Genomic DNA, 18,450 nt, shown 5'->3' on the forward strand with positions numbered 1-18,450 from the left:
TTGTCTGGGGTCGTATCCAGCTGCGCTTGGCGAAGCAATTTATTCTAGTTTCAGGATGATAACTTGTGTATAAGTATTTCAATTGCTCTGAAATTGTCCCACAAGTTTAATACCACAAGTAGAAGGTTGGGATTCATTATTGGGGTTATGGGACCAACAGTTTCCAAATTAAGGGCCAAAAACAAGCATTTTTCTAGTTTCCAGACAATAACTTGTGTGTAATTGTATGTAACTCTCTGAAATTGTTATTGTACTACAATGTTCCAAATAACAAAGGGGAGGCTGGGATTTAGTTTGGGTTAATTACCAAAAACATGTAGGAATAAGGGGCCAAAAAAGGGCCAACAAGAAGCATGTTTCTAGTTTCCAGACAATAACTTGTGTTTAAGTGTATGGATCTCTCTGAAATGGTACTACAAGGTTCCATACTACAAAGGAAAGGCTGGAAATAAGTGTTGGGGTTATTACTCCAAGAATGGTTTCAATAAGTTGGGGGAGGGGGATTTTTTGTATAATTTTTTTAAGGGATTCATTTTTTTACAAAAAAAATCAAATTTTGATTTTTGAAAAGTTTCAAGAGGAAATCTTCAATTGCACAGTATTGCACAATATATATTTGTAAGATCTTTGACCACATTTATTTTGTGTCAAAAATCTATATTATGTCAAAAATTTGATCATAATCCAAATTCAGACAGTTACAAGCTTGAATGGTGTGACCAAATTTGAAATGTAGTTGATCAATGCTTTAGGTATATTTTATTATAGGTTGTAGCAGGAAAAGGTAACAATCTCCACGAAATACTGACAGCTGATAACCGAACATTCCTTGTTAGTATGCCAACTCGATTCAGGAAAAATGTCTGGATAAAAAGAGGTAATAGCACATAGTTTGATATCATGTTGAAATGACATAAACAAGATTCTTTATTATGGGTTGGATACCCAATTTTTGTGGATCTTGTGTACGTTGTATAAGAACATGTATAGCACTAATGCAAAGGTTAATGGAAGTTCACATTTTCTGAAGGCTTACAGGGTATATAGAGATTTTCTTAAGGCTTACGGGGTATATAGAGATTTTCTGAAGGCTTACCGGGTATATAGAGATTTTCTGAAGGCTTACCAGGTCACTGTGTCTAAACCACACCGGCAAAATTTGCTCGGACTCGATGGTATCTAACATCCGGCACAATGACGGAACACCAATAGACAAAAGAAAGGTAGGTTTCTCCTTATTTTTTTTTTATTTTTTTTATGATATCGAAGAATATATATACATATACAACTATTTTCTATTGTGAGATGCAATATTTTCTACAACCGTTCTATATTAACGGAGAAATAAGTCAAAATGCATGTCAAAATGACGAATTGAGTGAACCTTGCCTCGAAATTGTTTAATATCTCGTTAAATTGTTCACATTGTACGGAAAGAAAGGTACGGGAAGATAAATATTGACACGGAGATTGCAAATTTAGTTATTATGAGCATCTCCATAATTGTATTTCTGTGTATGGAACGAAAGAAATGCGTCATGTCAAAATGGAACTGGCCGGTTTCGTCAATGTATACAACCCGGTTTCGTCATAGATTTCAAAATGCATAACCCGGTTTGGTCAAATAAAAAAAATCATAATCGCATTACATTATAATTGATTATTTAACTTCAGCGTTCAAAAGGAGTTTTGTGGGTCGTTGGAAAACAAATTCGTTCACCGGACAACGGCTTATTATTTATATGAGTCTGAGATTCAAAAAAATAATAAGCAAAAACTTGAATTCCTACTCTTATAGAACACAAATATTTTAATTTACTTTGCATTCCGAAATTTTTTAACAGCATATTGAGATTAAAGCTCTCTAAATATGCGTTTTCTATATGAGTTATAGGAAAATATGTTGAACATGTTTAAACTTGAAATTAAAGTTTACGGTCTTAAAAATCGAAACACACAATTGATATGTGATTTTCTCGCACAAAAGGATGGACACCTTTATAAGTAATCTAATCATTCTGTGTGTGTAATCTTTTCTACAATCGTTAAAAATAAATCTTCTTTTAGGATAAACGTTGATAATAAGACAACTGTATATGCATGCATAATCAACATGGAAAATGAATGTAGGATTACAACTACCATGCATTAAAATATTTTTTTTATCCCTTATTGTAACTATACTGTTATATATGTAAAAACTAGTATAATAGTATAATAGTCACAGGTCATCGACAAAATTCAATAATAATTATTTTGTTAACATTACTAAAAAAAACGAGTCTGTATTGTCGCCGTTGTGTTATGATGATCATACACTGACGTTGGTCAATATATTTTGACAATATATACGGACAGACGGATTCAGTTTATTTCAAAGTGGACGTATTATTTAAAAATGTCTATCAACATGAAAAGTTCATACAAATTCCAAACGACAACAACCCGACCATAGAGCAGAAAACAGCCGAAGGCCACAATGGGTCTTCAATGAAGAGAGAAACTCCTGCATCCGGTGGCGTCCTTTAGCTGGCCCCTTAATAAATATTTATACTAGTTCAGTGATAGTCGGGACTTCATAGTAAACTGCGAATACATGTATATTTATTATATTTAAGGGATAATTTAAACTATACAAGTTTTGGTACACATCGTGCATTTACTATACAGGCTCTGTCATCGGACGAGTTAAGGTTTTTTCATCATTTTTTATTATTTGTACTTTTTGTTGTACTGTTTGTGTCAGCGACAACACTTTGACTCAGTCCATTCCCGAATCACACGTTTGTAATTCCATGGTTGTCTTTGGTTGCTTTATACCATATGCGTTTTGAACATAAAATAGGCAGGTAGTTTTCTTGTTTGAATTGTTTTACATTTATAAATTAGGGTCCTGTTATAGCTTGCTTTCATGCAGTTTGTGTGTTTTTCTCATTGTTTAAGGCATACGCTGACCTAAACTTGATTAATTCAACATAATTTTTGTGTCTAAAAGAAAGTTGTCTCATTGTCAATGTTTAAGTGGTTACCGTCACTTCTTCTTAATAAGACCTAGATATAAATGACGGTCATGTTTTGCAAACCAACTTTTATTCACATTGAAAATACAAAACTGTCAGATATTGTTTTCGAAAGTTATCTTGAAGTTTCAATTGAATTTGAACTGTACAAAAAATGAATTTGAACTGTAAAAATAATCGCTTTAGTGCGCAAGTAACACAGTATATATAGTACCAGAAAATCTGGCAGGACTGCATGCATGATTAATTTGTGCAGAACAGTATAGACTATAGTCGGTTTGGGACTGTTCGTCAATGATTGAATGCATAAATGTATTAATAATTGATAGTAAATATTGTAAACTAAGTGTATATAATATAGTATAGTAAATTAAAATTATGGCACAATCAAAACACATCCTTTTATTTTCATCTTTACATACTACTATTATAAACAAAGAAAATATAATAATGTTACAAAATAATTAGATACCTGTGTTTGCTATTCAGTATTTGTATTCCATTTAAAATTAGTTTGAAGTTAAGTGAAATAAGGGATACGCCTTTCATTAGGAAAATGTGTATTATCATAATTAAATATGTCCAAAAGTGCCCGTTTACAATAGATTTTAACACGCCAAGTTTACTTTACAATAAATATATATTTAAATTCTCGAAAGACAATGTTCAGATCCGTGCCAAAGTTTCTTTTCATAAATTGTTTGTTAAAAAAAAAACAAAAAAAAACGGGTGATATATATAGACGAAAATGGGTGATTGTGTAGTAACAACATTGACGAAACCGGTTTATTTTAATTTGACATGACCCTTTTCTTTTGTTCCATACACAGAAATACAATTATTGAGATGCTCATAATAACTAAATTTGCAGTCTCCGTGTCAATATCTATCTTCCCCTACCTTTCTTTCCGTACAATGTGAACAATTTAACGAGAAATTAAACAATTTCGAGGCAAGGTTCACTCAATTCGTCATTTTGACATGCATTTTGACTTATTTCTCCGTTAATATAGAACGGTTGTAGAAAATATTGCATCTCACAATAGAAAATAGTTGTATATGTATATATATTTTTCGATATCATAAAAAAAATAAAAAAATAAGGAGAAACCTACCTTTCTTTTGTCTATTGGTGTTCCGTCATTGTGCCGGATGTTAGATACCATCGAGTCCGAGCAAATTTTGCCGGTGTGGTTTAGACACAGTGCAGGTATATAGAGATTTTCTGAAGGCTTACCGGGTATATAGAGATTTCTGAAGGCTTACCGGGTATATAGAGATTTTCTGAAGGCTTACTGGGTATAGAGAGATTTTTTCTGAAGGCTTACCGGGTATACAGAGATTTTCTGAAGGTTTACCGGGTATATAGAGATTTTCTGAAGGCTTACTGGGTATAGAGAGATTTTCTGAAGGCTTACTGGGTATATAGAGATTTTCTGAAGGCTTACCAGGTATATATAGAGATTTTCTGAAGTCTTACCGGGTATACAGAGATTTTCTGAAGGTTTACCGGGTATATAGAGATTTTCTGAAGGCTTACTGGGTATATATAGATTTTCTGAAGGCTTACCAGGTATATATAGAGATTTTCTGAAGTCTTACCGGGTATATAGAGATTTTCTGAAGGCTTACAGGGTATATAGAGATTTTCTGAAGGCTTACCGGGTATATAGAGATTTTCTGAAGGTTTACCGGGTATATAGAGATTTCTGAAGGCTTACCGAGTATATAGAGATTTTCTGAAGGCTTACTGAGTATATATAGATTTTCTGAAGGCTTACTGGGTATATATAGAGATTTTCTGAAGGCTTACCGGGTATATAGAGATTTCTGAAGACTTACTGGGTGTATAGAGATTTTCTGAAGGCTTACCAGGTATATAGAGATTTCTGAAGGCTTACCAGGTATATAAAGATTTCTGAAGACTTACCGGGTATATAGAGATTTCTGAAGGCTTACCTGGTATATAGAGATTTCTGAAGGCTTACTGGGTGTAAAGAGATTTTCTGAAGGCTTACCAGGTATATAGAGATTTCTGAAGGCTTACCGGGTATATAGAGATTTCTGAAGGCTTACCGGGTATAGAGATTTCTGAAGGCTTACCGCGTATAGAGAGATTTCTGAAGGCTTACTGGGTATATAGAGATTTTCTGAAGGCTTACCGGGTATAGAGATTTCTGAAGGCTTACCAGGTATATAGAGATTTCTGAAGGCTTACTGGGTATATAGAGATTTTCTGAAGGTTTACCTGGTATATAGAGGTTTTCTGAATGCTTACAGGGTATATAGAAATTTTCTGAAGGTTTACTGGGTATATAGAGATTTTCTAAAGGCTTACCGAGTATATAGAGATTTTTACAAATCATTGAAATCAAATCATAAATACAAGTTTTTTTTCATTCTGCTATAATTGGTATTATTTAATTTTGTTAGTTTTTTTCATTCTACTATAATTGGTATTATTTTGTTAATCTTCTGAATCACTCAAAGATACATCAAGAATCTCTTTTTGTTTTTGTTTTAGTTTAGAATAATTACATGATGATTATTCTGATAGGATATGCATCTCCTAATATAGAATTAATAGTATAAAATTTAATAAATAACCATTTATTTTGGACTTGTGGGGTTACGTTGGATCTGTTAGAGTTATTTACATCACTTGCAATTACTCAGTGTAGTATTGTATTGCTGTTAATAGAGAGATTTATAAGGCATGCAGAATTATACCAACATCATTTTATCCCTAGATAACTTTTTTCATTTGAGGACAAAGGGCGATAACTCAAATTTGCTTACATTAATTTCCTGATGATTTCCAACCTTCATTTATTTTTTTGTCAAACTAAGTTCTGATTTACCGTCTCTTAAATGAAGAGAAGATTTGATTCCAAAAGATTATTGTAAAATAGTGTTAAATGTTTTCATATTGATCTCTATTCAAATAATAATGCAATTAATAATAATGATTGGAATCCATGATATATTTTGAGGGGGTAAAATTGTGTTATATGTACCTGCCTGTAACTAAGGGAGGAACCATTTTAAATTTGAGGATTTATTGGAATGAGATTTCTTTTATAAAAAGTAAAAAAATCACAGGTCAAGTAAAGCCGAAATAATAAGACCTTTTTTTATACATGTACACCAATATTGAAATACAAAGTATTTATCTCCTAAATCAGCTTTTAAATATAACCTAGTTATCCATTTATTAGAACAAATTTCATCATACATTTCGTTATTTCCAGGAGATTTTGTTTTCATAGAACCAATAGAAGAAGGAGATAGAGTTAAGGCAGAAATTTCAAGAATCCTTTACAAGGACCAGATCAAATATATTAAAGAAGAAGGGAAATGGTAAAAATTTTATAAAAACTTAAGAATTTTGCTTAAAACAATTAAGGGGACTATAAGAGAATCCCATTGGGTAAAATTTGTGTGTTCTGTTGCACATTCCATCTATGTCTCAGAAAATGATTATTATACAGATATACAGTTGCCAGTCAGAGCAAAAAATAGCTCAACACACAAAACACTAAAAGGGATTGTCAGATCATTGTCCTGTTTGTTTTGACTTTTCAAGCTAAGAAATTGTTTTTCGCCATCATATGCTATTAAAATCATATTCAACAGTTTAATGGTTGAAATAAAACAGGTCACAAAAAATTGACAATTTTGTTATCACAATTTTTTCTCTTATACAAGGGTACAGTTGGTGTGTTCTCATTTCGCCTTAGCTGTAAATTCCTGGTAAAAAAGGTAAAAAAATACTAAGGCCAGATGGGAATTGAACTAAGGCGAAATGTTAATTTAGATAAAAATATTAAATAAACAATTAAACCTTTGTGTTTTTATAACAATTTGAAAAACATGTTATCAGGGAATTGTTTCTCTTGAATTATTATCTTTAATAAAAGTGACAATTTTTATGATTTCAAAAGTTGTGAAATCAGGAAAAATCTACAATAAACAAAATGTAGTTGGAAAGTTGCTTCTCTTGAAATATTGTTTGTTTCATATTTAATAAAAGTTGAATCTTTTTTTAATTCATGCAGTTAGAAAAATCAAAATAATGTAATTATCCTTTACATTTTGCAACACAAAAAGTTTAATAGAAATAAAACCCACATATTTCCCCACAGACTTGTTTAATTGCAGATTTGTGAAGAAAGTGTGTTTTTTTTCATAAATATTACTTTTTCTCTGCACACATCGAATAATTCAGACCAGATAAACTGGTTGGAAAATTTAAACAGGCCAAACAAAGTCTTGGAATAAAGCTAGGCAGAAACAATCAGAAGCCTTAACATAAATTTTTCATCAGAATTGAATGCTACCTCTACTCATTTCACCTAAAAACCAGGGCTACAGAAGAAAAGACATTATTAAAGGTTTCTCTCATGCTAACAACATCAGCTTAGATGAACTTAATTAGAAAACATTTGAAAAACATACTAAACTGTCTTAAATCTTTTCAGAGTTACCCGTACTTACTTTCTGTAAGACTATTGACATAATTTACTAAAATTTGAAGCAAAAGTTACTGTGACCTTACTCCAATAATGTATAGATATATGTAGTAATCCATATATTATGTATTGATGGAATTAGTTGGCTAGACTGTGGTACCCGCACTTGCTAAGATTTTTAAATAATTGACTTCTTGTTCTGATAGGCCTGACGCTTTCATGGAAACAACAAACACAGAAAAGGATCAGATGATACCAGATGATATGCTGCCACCTAGTGACAGTTCTGATGAAGATGTCGGAGATCTTGTGGTGAATACTAATAGACAGAAAGTAGCAGTGTACGAAGAAAGTGACAATGAAACAAGTGAAGATGATGATGATGTAACATAAAACACATTGAAGATGCAACAATCAACAAAAAGGAAGCTTAAGACAGAGCCATTACTCCTGACTGTAGTACTTGTGCTCTTCCATACAGCATGTCATATCAATTGATGAACAACAGATTTAACTTTATTTATCGAAATTAAAACTTACAAGTGATATGAAATTTAATTAAAATCACCCTGTTTAAATTTAAATGACAATGTAATATCAGGGAAGCTTGATGCAAGATAGTTATTTAAACGTTGTTATTTATCATAAACTGTGCTTTCTTTTTCAATCTTACAAATTGTTGTGTGGACAAACATGATTTTATATGCATAAGGCAACGTCAGACTCAGCCTTTAGGTTTGGTACAGAGCAGAGTTCATATATACATTTATATATCACATTAACATGTTCTCATCTTAAAATGCATGTAATATTTGCCACTGTATGTCAATTTAATTCATCATTATCATCATCAGATCTTTATGTGATGTAATTTTAATATTTTCTGTGCTGTTGTAAAAAGATACAAATTGAAAATTAAAAGATGCTGTCTATCAAACTTGAAATGCTTTGAAAGTTGTTTTGTAGGATTCTAATGACTAATTGATGTCAATTTTAATTATAATGAAAAGAATAAATTCATATTCTGTGCTATAATATTCTCACCAGTATTCATTAATTTGATAAACTAATATGCATGAAAACAGTTACATACGTCTGTATCAACACAGGTATAATGATGACTGACGTTTTAATAACGTTTTTTTATTAACCAGTTATAAGTTAAACTGGTTTTCCATTTATATGTCTAACTGGTTTTCACAATTCAAATCCTTGAACTATCTGTGAATATTTATCAAACATAAACATAAGAAGTTACAAAGAATTAAAAAGTTCAACTTTAACAAGGAAGCAATTACTTCTTCGTCTTTTCTTTTGCCATCAATTTGCCAGAAAAAAAGAATGTTACATGCATGGTAAAATGATCACACCAACAAAAATGTCCTCTGAATCACTTGGTGTCTGTTGTAATTTGTCTCTGAAATCACTGGGCTGGATGTTACAACATTTTATGTGAATATTTCTTAAAGATTTGGTTTGTTCATTGTAATCTAAGCAATTATGAACAGCATCTGTTTTGGGTCAATTTTGAATACTGTGAATTCATTTATTTTCATGGGTACCAATTTTTGTGGATTGAGGAAAACTTGCATATTTGTGGATATTTGATTTCGTGGTTTTGGCAAAGCCAGCATTCATTCCTTTAGACCATTTGTATTTCATTGAACAGTTGAATTTGTGGTTCCCCTGTACCCGTGAAATCCACGAAATTAATATCCAATGAGTATTAATGACTCCTCAGTAATTGTATTATAGAGATATAGAAAAGCCAACACGTCAAAACTATCAGATCTATTATTAACCAGATTCTATTTGTTGAATAATGTCATTTAATTCTTTATGGTAGGTTTTACCCTTTAATGACAATTTAACACAATATTTTACAATTTTTGTTTGTTTGCTGTAATCTCGAAATTTGTAAAAGATACAAATAATTTAATCAGTAGAAATTCTCTTGGAGTTATTGGCTTCCAATTATAAGTTTTAACTATTTTTTTTGCATTCTTGCATAAACTATTTTTAATTTAGATTGTCTCTACCAAATATTATGAAACTTGCATACAATGCTTATTACCACAGAACCTAGATCAAGTTTGAATTTTGGTGGTGTCACTTGTATACTTTTTAGCTCACCTGGCCCAGAGGGCCAAGTGAGCTTTTCTCATCACTTGGCGTAGTCCGTCTTCATTAACTTTTACAAAAATCTTCTCCTCATAAACTACTGGGCCAAATTTAACCAAACTTGGCCACAATCATCATTGGGGTATCTAGTTTACAAAATGTGTCCAGTGACCTGGCCAACTAACCAAGATGGCCGCCATGGCTAAAAATAGAACATAGAGGTAAAATGCAGTTTTTGGCTTATAACTCAAAAACCAAAGCATTTCGAACAAATCTGACATTGGGGGTAAAATTATTTATCAGGTTAAGATCTATCTACCCTGAAACTTTCAGATGAATTGGACAACCCGTTGTTAGGTTGCTGCCCCTGAATTGGGAATTTTAAGGAAATTTTGCTGTTTTTGGTTATTATCTTGAAATCTTTTATAGATAGAGATAAACTGAAAACAGCAATAATGTTCAGCAAAGTAAGATTTACAAATAAGTGAACATGATCAAAATGGTCAGTTGACCCCTTTAGGATTTATTGCCCATTATAGTCAATTTTTAACCATTTTTCGTAAATCTTAGTAATCTTTTAGAAAATTTTCTCCTCTAAAACTACTGGGCCAAATTAAACCAAACTTGGCCACAATCATCATTAGGGTATCTAGTTCTAAAAATGTGTTCGGTAACTTGGCCAACCAACCAAGATGGCCGCCATGGCTAAAAATAGAACATAGGGGTAAAATGCAGTTTTTGGCTTATAACTCAAAAACCAAAGCATTTAGAGCAAATCTGACAGAAATTACTGGGCCATGTTCATTATAGATAGAGATAATTGTAAGCAGCAAGAATGTTTAGTAAAGTTAGATCTACAAACACATCACCATCACCAAAACACAATTTTGTCATGAATCCATCTGTGTCCTTTGTTTAATATTCACATAGACCAAGGTGAGCGACACAGGCACTTTAGAGCCTCTAGTATAGATTTATTCCCATTTACAAATGTAAAATTTCTGAATTTTACATTTCCTTTCTCTAACTTAGGTTTGCCTCTATGAAATGTTATGAAACTTATACACAAAACACAGATCAAGTTAGAATTTTGGTGGAGTCACCTATACTGTTAAAGAGTTATGCCCCTCTATGTGTGGTAAAATTGTTGATTTTTTGTTTCTGTTCTCTTATAAAATAATTGTTAATATTAAGTTTGCCTAAACCAACTGTTATAAAACTTACACACTATGCTTATTGCGATCTATTTACCACTAAAAAGGATCAAGTTTGTTTTGGTGGTGTTGTTTTTTATATTCTAAGAGTTATGCTGCTTTACAAATGGCAAAATTGCAAAATGTTTCGTTTCCGTTCTCTAAATTAAGTTTGCATCAACCAAATGTTATGAATCTTGTAAACCAAAAAACTCAGATCAAGTTTGAAATTGGATAGCATCACGTTTACCATTCATGAGTTATGTCCCTTTCTAGAGTTATATGCAAGCAGGGGCAATCGGCTGTGTGCTATGAACACATTACCCTCTTATTTTTCAACCAACATAGCCACATTGGAAAACATGAAACATAAGTGTTAAATACATTTATTGTCCAATATCTTGAAAACTTAAAGAAAGTAAAAAATCTGACGACAGAATGTCCATTCTACTACCTATTCCAACCTAAATTACCACAAAACTCCATAAAGCATTTATTGCTCTTAAATGACCATTTATGGTTAATTTTCTAGTTTTGACCATATCTTAAAAGATAGGTAGAAACTATTAAGAGCTATACAAATTCTTAGCTAAAGTCACCAGCAGTACAAGATCTACAAAAATGTCAATATGCCCAAAACTATGACTATTTTCGATGTTACGTTTTCTGCTTGACAGGTACTGCATGTGAAGGATCACTGCATGAAGTTACATTACTATCAGTTTGACGAGTATTTCGAGGCTCTGCCACCTAGTTTTAGGTCGAGTGGCTGAATTAATTAGCAATTTTGAATGATGAGTTTTCTGCTTTGACAAGATCAGTGATATTTTGTATTAAATTGCATTTTAACTATCAGTAAACATCTGTTTGTCGACTATTATTTTGCATCGATATAGCCACTAGGGTATGTTCCAGTGACTTTGAATTAATTAGCAATTTTTAATATTAAGTTTTCTGTTTATTATATAAGTTGAATTGATATGAACTCCTTTTTACAGACAAAGATATTTTCTATAAAGTTACATTACTGACTGTTCATTTCAAGTTTGTCGACCATTGGAAGGCCCTGTCAACTATTCCCGATCATAACCCAGTCCAGCGACTGAATTTTATGCCGACAGGGAAGACATATCTTTGATCATCTTTGTGTTAACAGTTTATTTAATAACTTTTTTACTTAAAATACAAATTACGGATTATGATCTACAGTTTGTTTTGAACCAGTACTTTCGTGCTGTAATGCAACTGCATATATACAAATATAGGTTTTCATTCCTTGGAAGAATTTTTGAATTTGATGAAAACTTGTATTATTTGTAAGCTACGGCCGCCTTAACAAAACGTTACACTACACTCATATTTAAATATAACCAGATGTAATTTACCCCAAATCAAAATAGGCTCCCGATTATGCAGAATTTCAGATATGATAGTAAATCTTGTAAGTGGATGTCTTAAATATAATTTCTGTCTTCCACTTTTGTCGATGTTTTTTTTTTTTTATCTCATCCGTAGATTCTAGGTTAGAGTTTGTGCGATACAACAAAAATCTAGTATCAGAAACAGTTTATCGAAACCTCATACACCAAAGTGTAATATCAGTTTCCGAGGAGAATAAATTCAACTCGAGAAGATAGGATTTGTTTAACTTTTTTTGGATTTTAAAGTCGTGCATTTCTGCCAGTGTTTTTAATACTTATTCTAACGTAGATATCGTACCAATGCACACATCGCGAAAAATGGCTCACACAAAAGGTTGTGTAAAGGGACAAAAACATCAAAGTCCATAGCAACCGCAAATGTTAAAATAAAAAAAAATAAAAACATCACTTTGACTATTTTACCCTTATTTTATTTATTAAATCCAAAATTATTTGCTCTTTATTCTTCATTCTTATGGATGACTCTCCTGGGGCCACTTCAGTAAATTTAGTATTCCGTTCTGACCACGGGATTTGGGATATTTTCCGTAAATTTCTAGCTTGCATTTCTGATTTCCTGCCTTCCATCCAATCAACCGTGAAGTTGTCTCCGGAATATTCGTGGTTCGCTTCTGATGGTGTAGTATAGGTGGTAACTTCAGGTCCGCTGTTGTTTTGGTCATGTATGATGGTTTGGTTTTCAAATTTGGACCAAGTAAATCAAGGGTCATCTAAAATATTCAACATAAAGTTCAAGTTGATGTTCAAAGATACCGTATATTTTTTAAAACACAGATTAGTCACAAGTAACAAATTATATTTTTAGTATCAAACTATTCTGTGGATTACACACAATGTTTTTCTCTGCATTTCTTCACATCATATTTCAGTCAATTATTTCCCTTATAATTACTGCAAAACTACTTAAGTGTTCTTTTTTCATATAATTAAAAGTTGCTTATTTTTAGCTATACCATGCATTCTTTATCATATGAATGTGTATAGCAAATATAGTAAGATAGCCTAGCTGGTTTGCTGAATCATTTAATCATTTGTAGGTGTAGAACAGGTGATGATTATTTTCTGTACGTTTCCATATCTTATGTTTTTGTACACAGGCACTTGTCTCAGAAAACAATTCTTATATACCACAAGGTGACTTAACTTGCATTTTAGAAAAATGTCAGCCGGTGACGAAATTCCGTTATATGTCGCTTTCTAGGCTGTCAACTCCAATAAAACTTGTATCGTAAATCTAAATTGATTTATCTTTACAATGGTGTATAACATGCCCACATTTGTTGTCAGAATCATCCGTAGCAATCCTACCCAAGTATGTCAATCGTAATAATTTTGAAAACCGCTATATTTTCTAGAGAATTTATTCGAAAAGACTCAAAATTTCATAAATTTGGTTTAAATGACGGTGGGCATGGATATCATAAACAAGCTCCGTTGGAAGTTGGTCATGATACTTTTTGGCTTCAATTTTTAAAACAGAATAATAAAGTACTAACACCACACATAACTGTTTTATCCAGGTTTTTATGTTAATAGTATTGTCGCCTATGGCAGAATAAATAGTAGCCTACCGTTTTCCCTGATACAGCACAACATAAGAACTAATTTAACTTATAAAAATAAATTGAAAAGGGTGATCAACTCTTCAGATCGATAGACAGCACAAACAAATAAAAATACTGATTTGAGAGTACTAGCTGTTATTGAAAGCTAGTTCAAAGACAGACTAAGAAGTCTACCTAAATTTGAAGCTTTGAATAAAAACCGTAAACATACATATTTCGACGTAGAAAACTTAGCTGGATCTGAATTATATGACTTAACATTTATTTCTATTGCTGTAAATCGCTGGTATGTATGAAATCACAAACATGGGATTTGCTCACTGTTGAAGGCCGTACGTTTATTGATGAATTTTGTACGGCTACCTAACGTTATAGGGGTTAACTTTTAAGTCACCTTGTCTCTTGTGTGGAGTTGTTTCATTTGTATTCATACACCACATCTCCTAATTTGTATACACTAAAACGTTATGATAAATGCTGATTATCAATTTGAAAGATTTTAAATACGTAAATCTTAAACCGAAATAGCCGCAAAGTCGAATTTAAACTTGGCCTATATATAGAAGATAAATGTATCGAATTTTAAGAATGGTCTATACATAAAAGCTGGTTTTAATGTCGCAAATTGATTTCTACTTGGCGATGCGTTATGATTTACTTTCATAATTGTTTTTTAGGGTTTTCGACATATTTTTTTCTCGGTTTTTACATTTTCTAGGGGTTTGAAACAGTGCAAATCGCATAATACTTCTAATTTTCGGTCAACAATAGTTGTGCTTTTAAAAAGTATATGGTTCTAATTAACAAAATAAGCTTATTTCTTCTGACTGATTAAGAGCTGAGCTCTTGGTCATAAAATTTTACCCAGTACTCGGAATACAAATTTATGCTTGAAACACCAAATATAGTATTCATGTGATTTGTATATTCCTTAGTCTGAGAACAAGAACCGTGCTCGAAATTAAAGATCATAGTTATGACCACAATGTCTAGAAACTTGTTGGCTACAAAAAGCTTAAAATAATCTGAAATGGTGAAATCGTTGTATAAACAGAGTTTTTAAAATATACAATTTAGACTCAAACTGACTCTTTTTCGTCTATTTTTTTATGTTACTTACAGAGTTATATTCGTCCACTAGATATCCCCATTTTTCTGGCCATTTACATCTCTGTGAAAGAAATTCGTGTCGGACATGGTCTTTCCTGTGGAAAAAAACGTAGACCAGTGATCCAGGAGCCGTGTCAACGAAGCTGTCCTAGGACTAGGACATGTCTTAGGATGGTCTTAGAACACGTCTTAGTCCTAAGTCAGGTTAACGAAAGTCTCCTAAAATAAGATATGTCCTAAATTTTGTCCTAAAGTTAGGACATAGAAATAGGTGTCTTAGGATAGTTCTAAAGGTTACAATGTCCTAAAACGTAATAAAAACAACAAATATGGCATAAACTCAATACTAAAAATAAATATACAATATTAAGTTATAGTTATTGACCAAGCAAGTCGGTATATGCCATTTAATCTGCACAGCACGAGATGACCCAATAACCCGAACGACGTAGGAGTTCGGGTTATTGGGGCATCTCGTGCTGTGCAGATTAAATTACATATACCGATTTGATTGGCCAATAACTGTTTTAACACATGACGTAATCAATTTACGTGAACGTTTTAGAAATGTGGACGTTATTCCGCAATCCACCGATCCTAGGAAAGTTTCTTGTAGGGGAAATACGACTTTGGTAAGTTTAAAATTAATATTTTTTTGATATTTATATTTAGACTCATTCTAAAATTGCGATTTAATGGTGTATTTATTTTTATCGTTTCCGTTAAATTTATTCCCAATTTTTATTTAATTGGTGACGATTAAGACTTTGACAAATTGTGTACTTTCAAATTGGTGTATGAAAAGAAAAATAACTGCAAGGGTTATTGAGTTTAAATTAGATTAATTGCTTTTGAATTTCTTTCCCTCAATTATATGCTTAGAGAAAAAAAGAACCGAGGAAGATGTTATATTACCTAAATTTTAAATGTTAAATAAACAGAAAATACATTTCTCTTTTAAAACATTTACATTTAAAAAAGACACGTCCATCTAAATAAAGTCTGATTGATCTCCAGCTAACCAGCTAATCCCCGTTTTGAAACTAACTTAAATATGATCCTCATTAAATTCGATCCAGAAATAGTCCTTTTATAGGAATAACTATCCAAAAAGTCGTTATAATTCCATTGAGTCTATTTCTTTTATTCGGATATTCTAAGATACATTTCTTTTTTGGCAGAAATTACCAAAAATTGTTTTAACTATCTTTCTAACTTTAAAACTCTGATTTAGATTTACGTTGTACACAAAATATAATAAAATAGTTTATGTTCCAGCTTAGATATAAAAAAAAAAAAGGAATGAGAAACCTTTTGTTTTCCTATTTTGAAACTACGATGTTTGTACGAAGTTCAACTTTGTCGTAATTTCAAGGCAGATAGCGAATTCGGGGGTGGGGGCGAACAGGTCTTTATAACCCTTAGATTGGACAAAGTATCGTGTTTTAGTTTAAAATCGTCAATTTTGTCTTTAGTCTCGCTACACTCGGTGATATTTTTTTTAATTTGATAGAATAACGCCCCTTTTAAAATCCAGGAACCGCCCCTAAAGGTAAAAATAGATTTGAACTGTGCAGTATATCTGAGGTAGTTAATGCACACCTTTGCTGTGCATTATCCAGATTATAACACAGTAAGAACAAAGAGATTTAACTCTTGCCATGTGTTAAACTATCATAGTTAACTTGTTATGAGAATTAAATTAAAACAAAAAATTTTGTTAAAGATTTAATTGTATTACATTAGATTATTTCGTGCTGCCTTTTTGGAAGCCTAAAACATACAAGCATTAAAGCAACATTTTTGCGACTAACTAAAAACGGTGCAATATTAATTTTAAAATGGGAAAAATATGACTTTTTTTTTTAACTAATCCTCATTCGATACATGTAATAAAATCGAGTGGACCTAAGGACAAAACTAGTTCATCGACTTAAATTGCAGCACGAATATCGCTTTAACAAAGTTTCGTGACTATTTACTTTTGTTTTCGTATTAAATTCATTTATATATCTTTTATCATATTATTAAACAACGTTATTTATTAGAATAACGTTAAATCTTTAACTTTTATTTTCAACGGCGTTTATTGTTTTCCATATAAAAGTCCTCCTCGCTCTCTTTATACATATAGATACTAAAATACCATAAAATCTATGTCATAGCAATCTCAACATATTTTTTCAATTAAAAAAATGTTTTAGGATGGTCCTAGGACCATCGTAGTTAGGACTGTCCTAAGACAGCTTTGTTTTACATCCTAAGACATGTCCCAGACACGTCCTAAGACCATCCTAAATAACGTCCTAAGACATATCTTAGGATATATATTAGGATACTTTCATTGACACGGCCCCAGACTACTAATTGTATTCAGAATTTTAAAATAAATCTATCAAAATTTATCACACTAAAAACGGAACAACGATATCAATGTGCATACAAAAGCCATAAGTCAAAGAGAAAAACAGACGACACTAAAGTCTAAAGAGTAAAAACTACTTTAAAAAGGAGATTTATATTGGGCAACACAACTCCACTCAAACACAACAAAAACGAACCAATGCTAAAATAAAATCTTTAAAAACAATAACAAACAACGAATGGTTAACAACACTAACGAATACAACACAACACGACTGAGGACGAAACACTCTGCGAGTGTCTCAAGCATTTATTCCTGTTTATTCCGGTAGAGATGGTTTATACCAAGTTACAAAGAAGTGGGATACCCATCAGTACATTTTTACTGTTTATATACCAGTAGTAAATTTGATGTAAATTTGTCGTATAGTATATATTAATATTCCAATATAATGCATGGTTAATCCATAGATCACGAACGCTTTATAACCATAAAATAATACAAAGACACAATAGCCTGCTATAGTGGGAAAATCAACAATGTTTAACTCATTACAGTATCTGCTGTTAATTATCACGCCGTCTACAACTATGTATGTTACTACTGATATGTAATTATATATATAATGGTGCTGTAAAGGATTGTTATGTAACAACTGTTGTTAATTATGTAATACGCTTTACTAAACTGTGAGTTTGACATTTTCCTCTTATAATCATACTTTGTGAAACCGTGATACATTCCGACATGATGGAATTGTACTATTAGTTCACATTATCAAAGAAATCGTTTGTGAGAATTGATAAGATACAATGTAGAAATGCTAGAAAATCTGAGAAAAACTCACCAAATTTCGTCATTATGAACAAAATTAAGATTAGAAAGAGGTTTTTTGGCCTGTTGTTGTCCCGCCATTAGCTGCTGCTGTTGTTCCTTCAGAAGATAAGAGTTCTGTGTCCACAGGCAACGGTTGTGACGTCAGTGTCATAGGACGTCGATTGTAGATCGACGTGAGCTTACAACGTTCTATTGGCCTTATCGTGTTGAATAAAACGTGTTTGATTTTTTTTTTGATAAATTTAATGTATAGTATAAATATGAAATAGCCAAATAAATATTTGAGACGACATTCGCGATAACATCATTCCTGGGCCTTTTACAG

At 31.9% G+C, this 18,450-nt stretch overlaps 2 protein-coding genes across 3 annotated transcripts in view; one reads left to right on the forward strand and one right to left on the reverse strand.

Moving 5' to 3' along the window:
- Positions 1-8,786, forward strand: part of LOC139517216 (probable RNA-binding protein EIF1AD) — a 29,352-nt gene extending 20,566 nt beyond the window's left edge. The window contains exons 3-5 of one of the 2 annotated variants that reach the window (XM_071307975.1): positions 769-877; positions 6,272-6,380; positions 7,699-8,786. In XM_071307975.1, coding sequence (XP_071164076.1) covers positions 769-877; positions 6,272-6,380; positions 7,699-7,885 — 405 coding nt within the window. In that variant the 3' untranslated portion in view covers positions 7,886-8,786. The remainder of the gene's footprint in view (positions 1-768; positions 878-6,271; positions 6,381-7,698) is intronic. The other variant, XM_071307976.1, reaches the window with a different exon arrangement.
- A 3,850-nt stretch (positions 8,787-12,636) lies between these two features.
- On the reverse strand, positions 12,637-18,283 carry LOC139517218 (uncharacterized). Its single transcript, XM_071307977.1, has 3 exons — positions 18,136-18,283; positions 14,934-15,018; positions 12,637-12,958 (listed from the first exon to the last, which is right to left on the reverse strand). Exons 1-3 carry the CDS (start codon positions 18,201-18,203, stop codon positions 12,701-12,703), a joined length of 411 nt encoding a protein of 136 aa, XP_071164078.1. The 5' UTR covers positions 18,204-18,283; the 3' UTR covers positions 12,637-12,700.
- Positions 18,284-18,450: the final 167 nt, after the last annotated feature.

The sequence above is a fragment of the Mytilus edulis genome, chromosome 3, assembly GCF_963676685.1.
Source record: "Mytilus edulis chromosome 3, xbMytEdul2.2, whole genome shotgun sequence".
NCBI lineage: Eukaryota > Metazoa > Mollusca > Bivalvia > Mytilida > Mytilidae > Mytilus > Mytilus edulis.

Bases quoted from the DNA above. Each gene is read 5' to 3' on its own strand.
- LOC139517218 (XM_071307977.1), bottom strand. From the start codon at position 18,203: ATGGCGGGACAACAACAGGCCAAAAAACCTCTTTCTAATCTTAATTTT. The intron at 15,019-18,135 runs GTGAGTTTTTCT...TTTTTTCCACAG, and splicing joins GTTCATAATGACGAAATTTG to GAAAGACCATGTCCGACACG. The intron at 12,959-14,933 runs GTAAGTAACATA...TGAATATTTTAG, and splicing joins TAGTGGACGAATATAACTCT to ATGACCCTTGATTTACTTGG.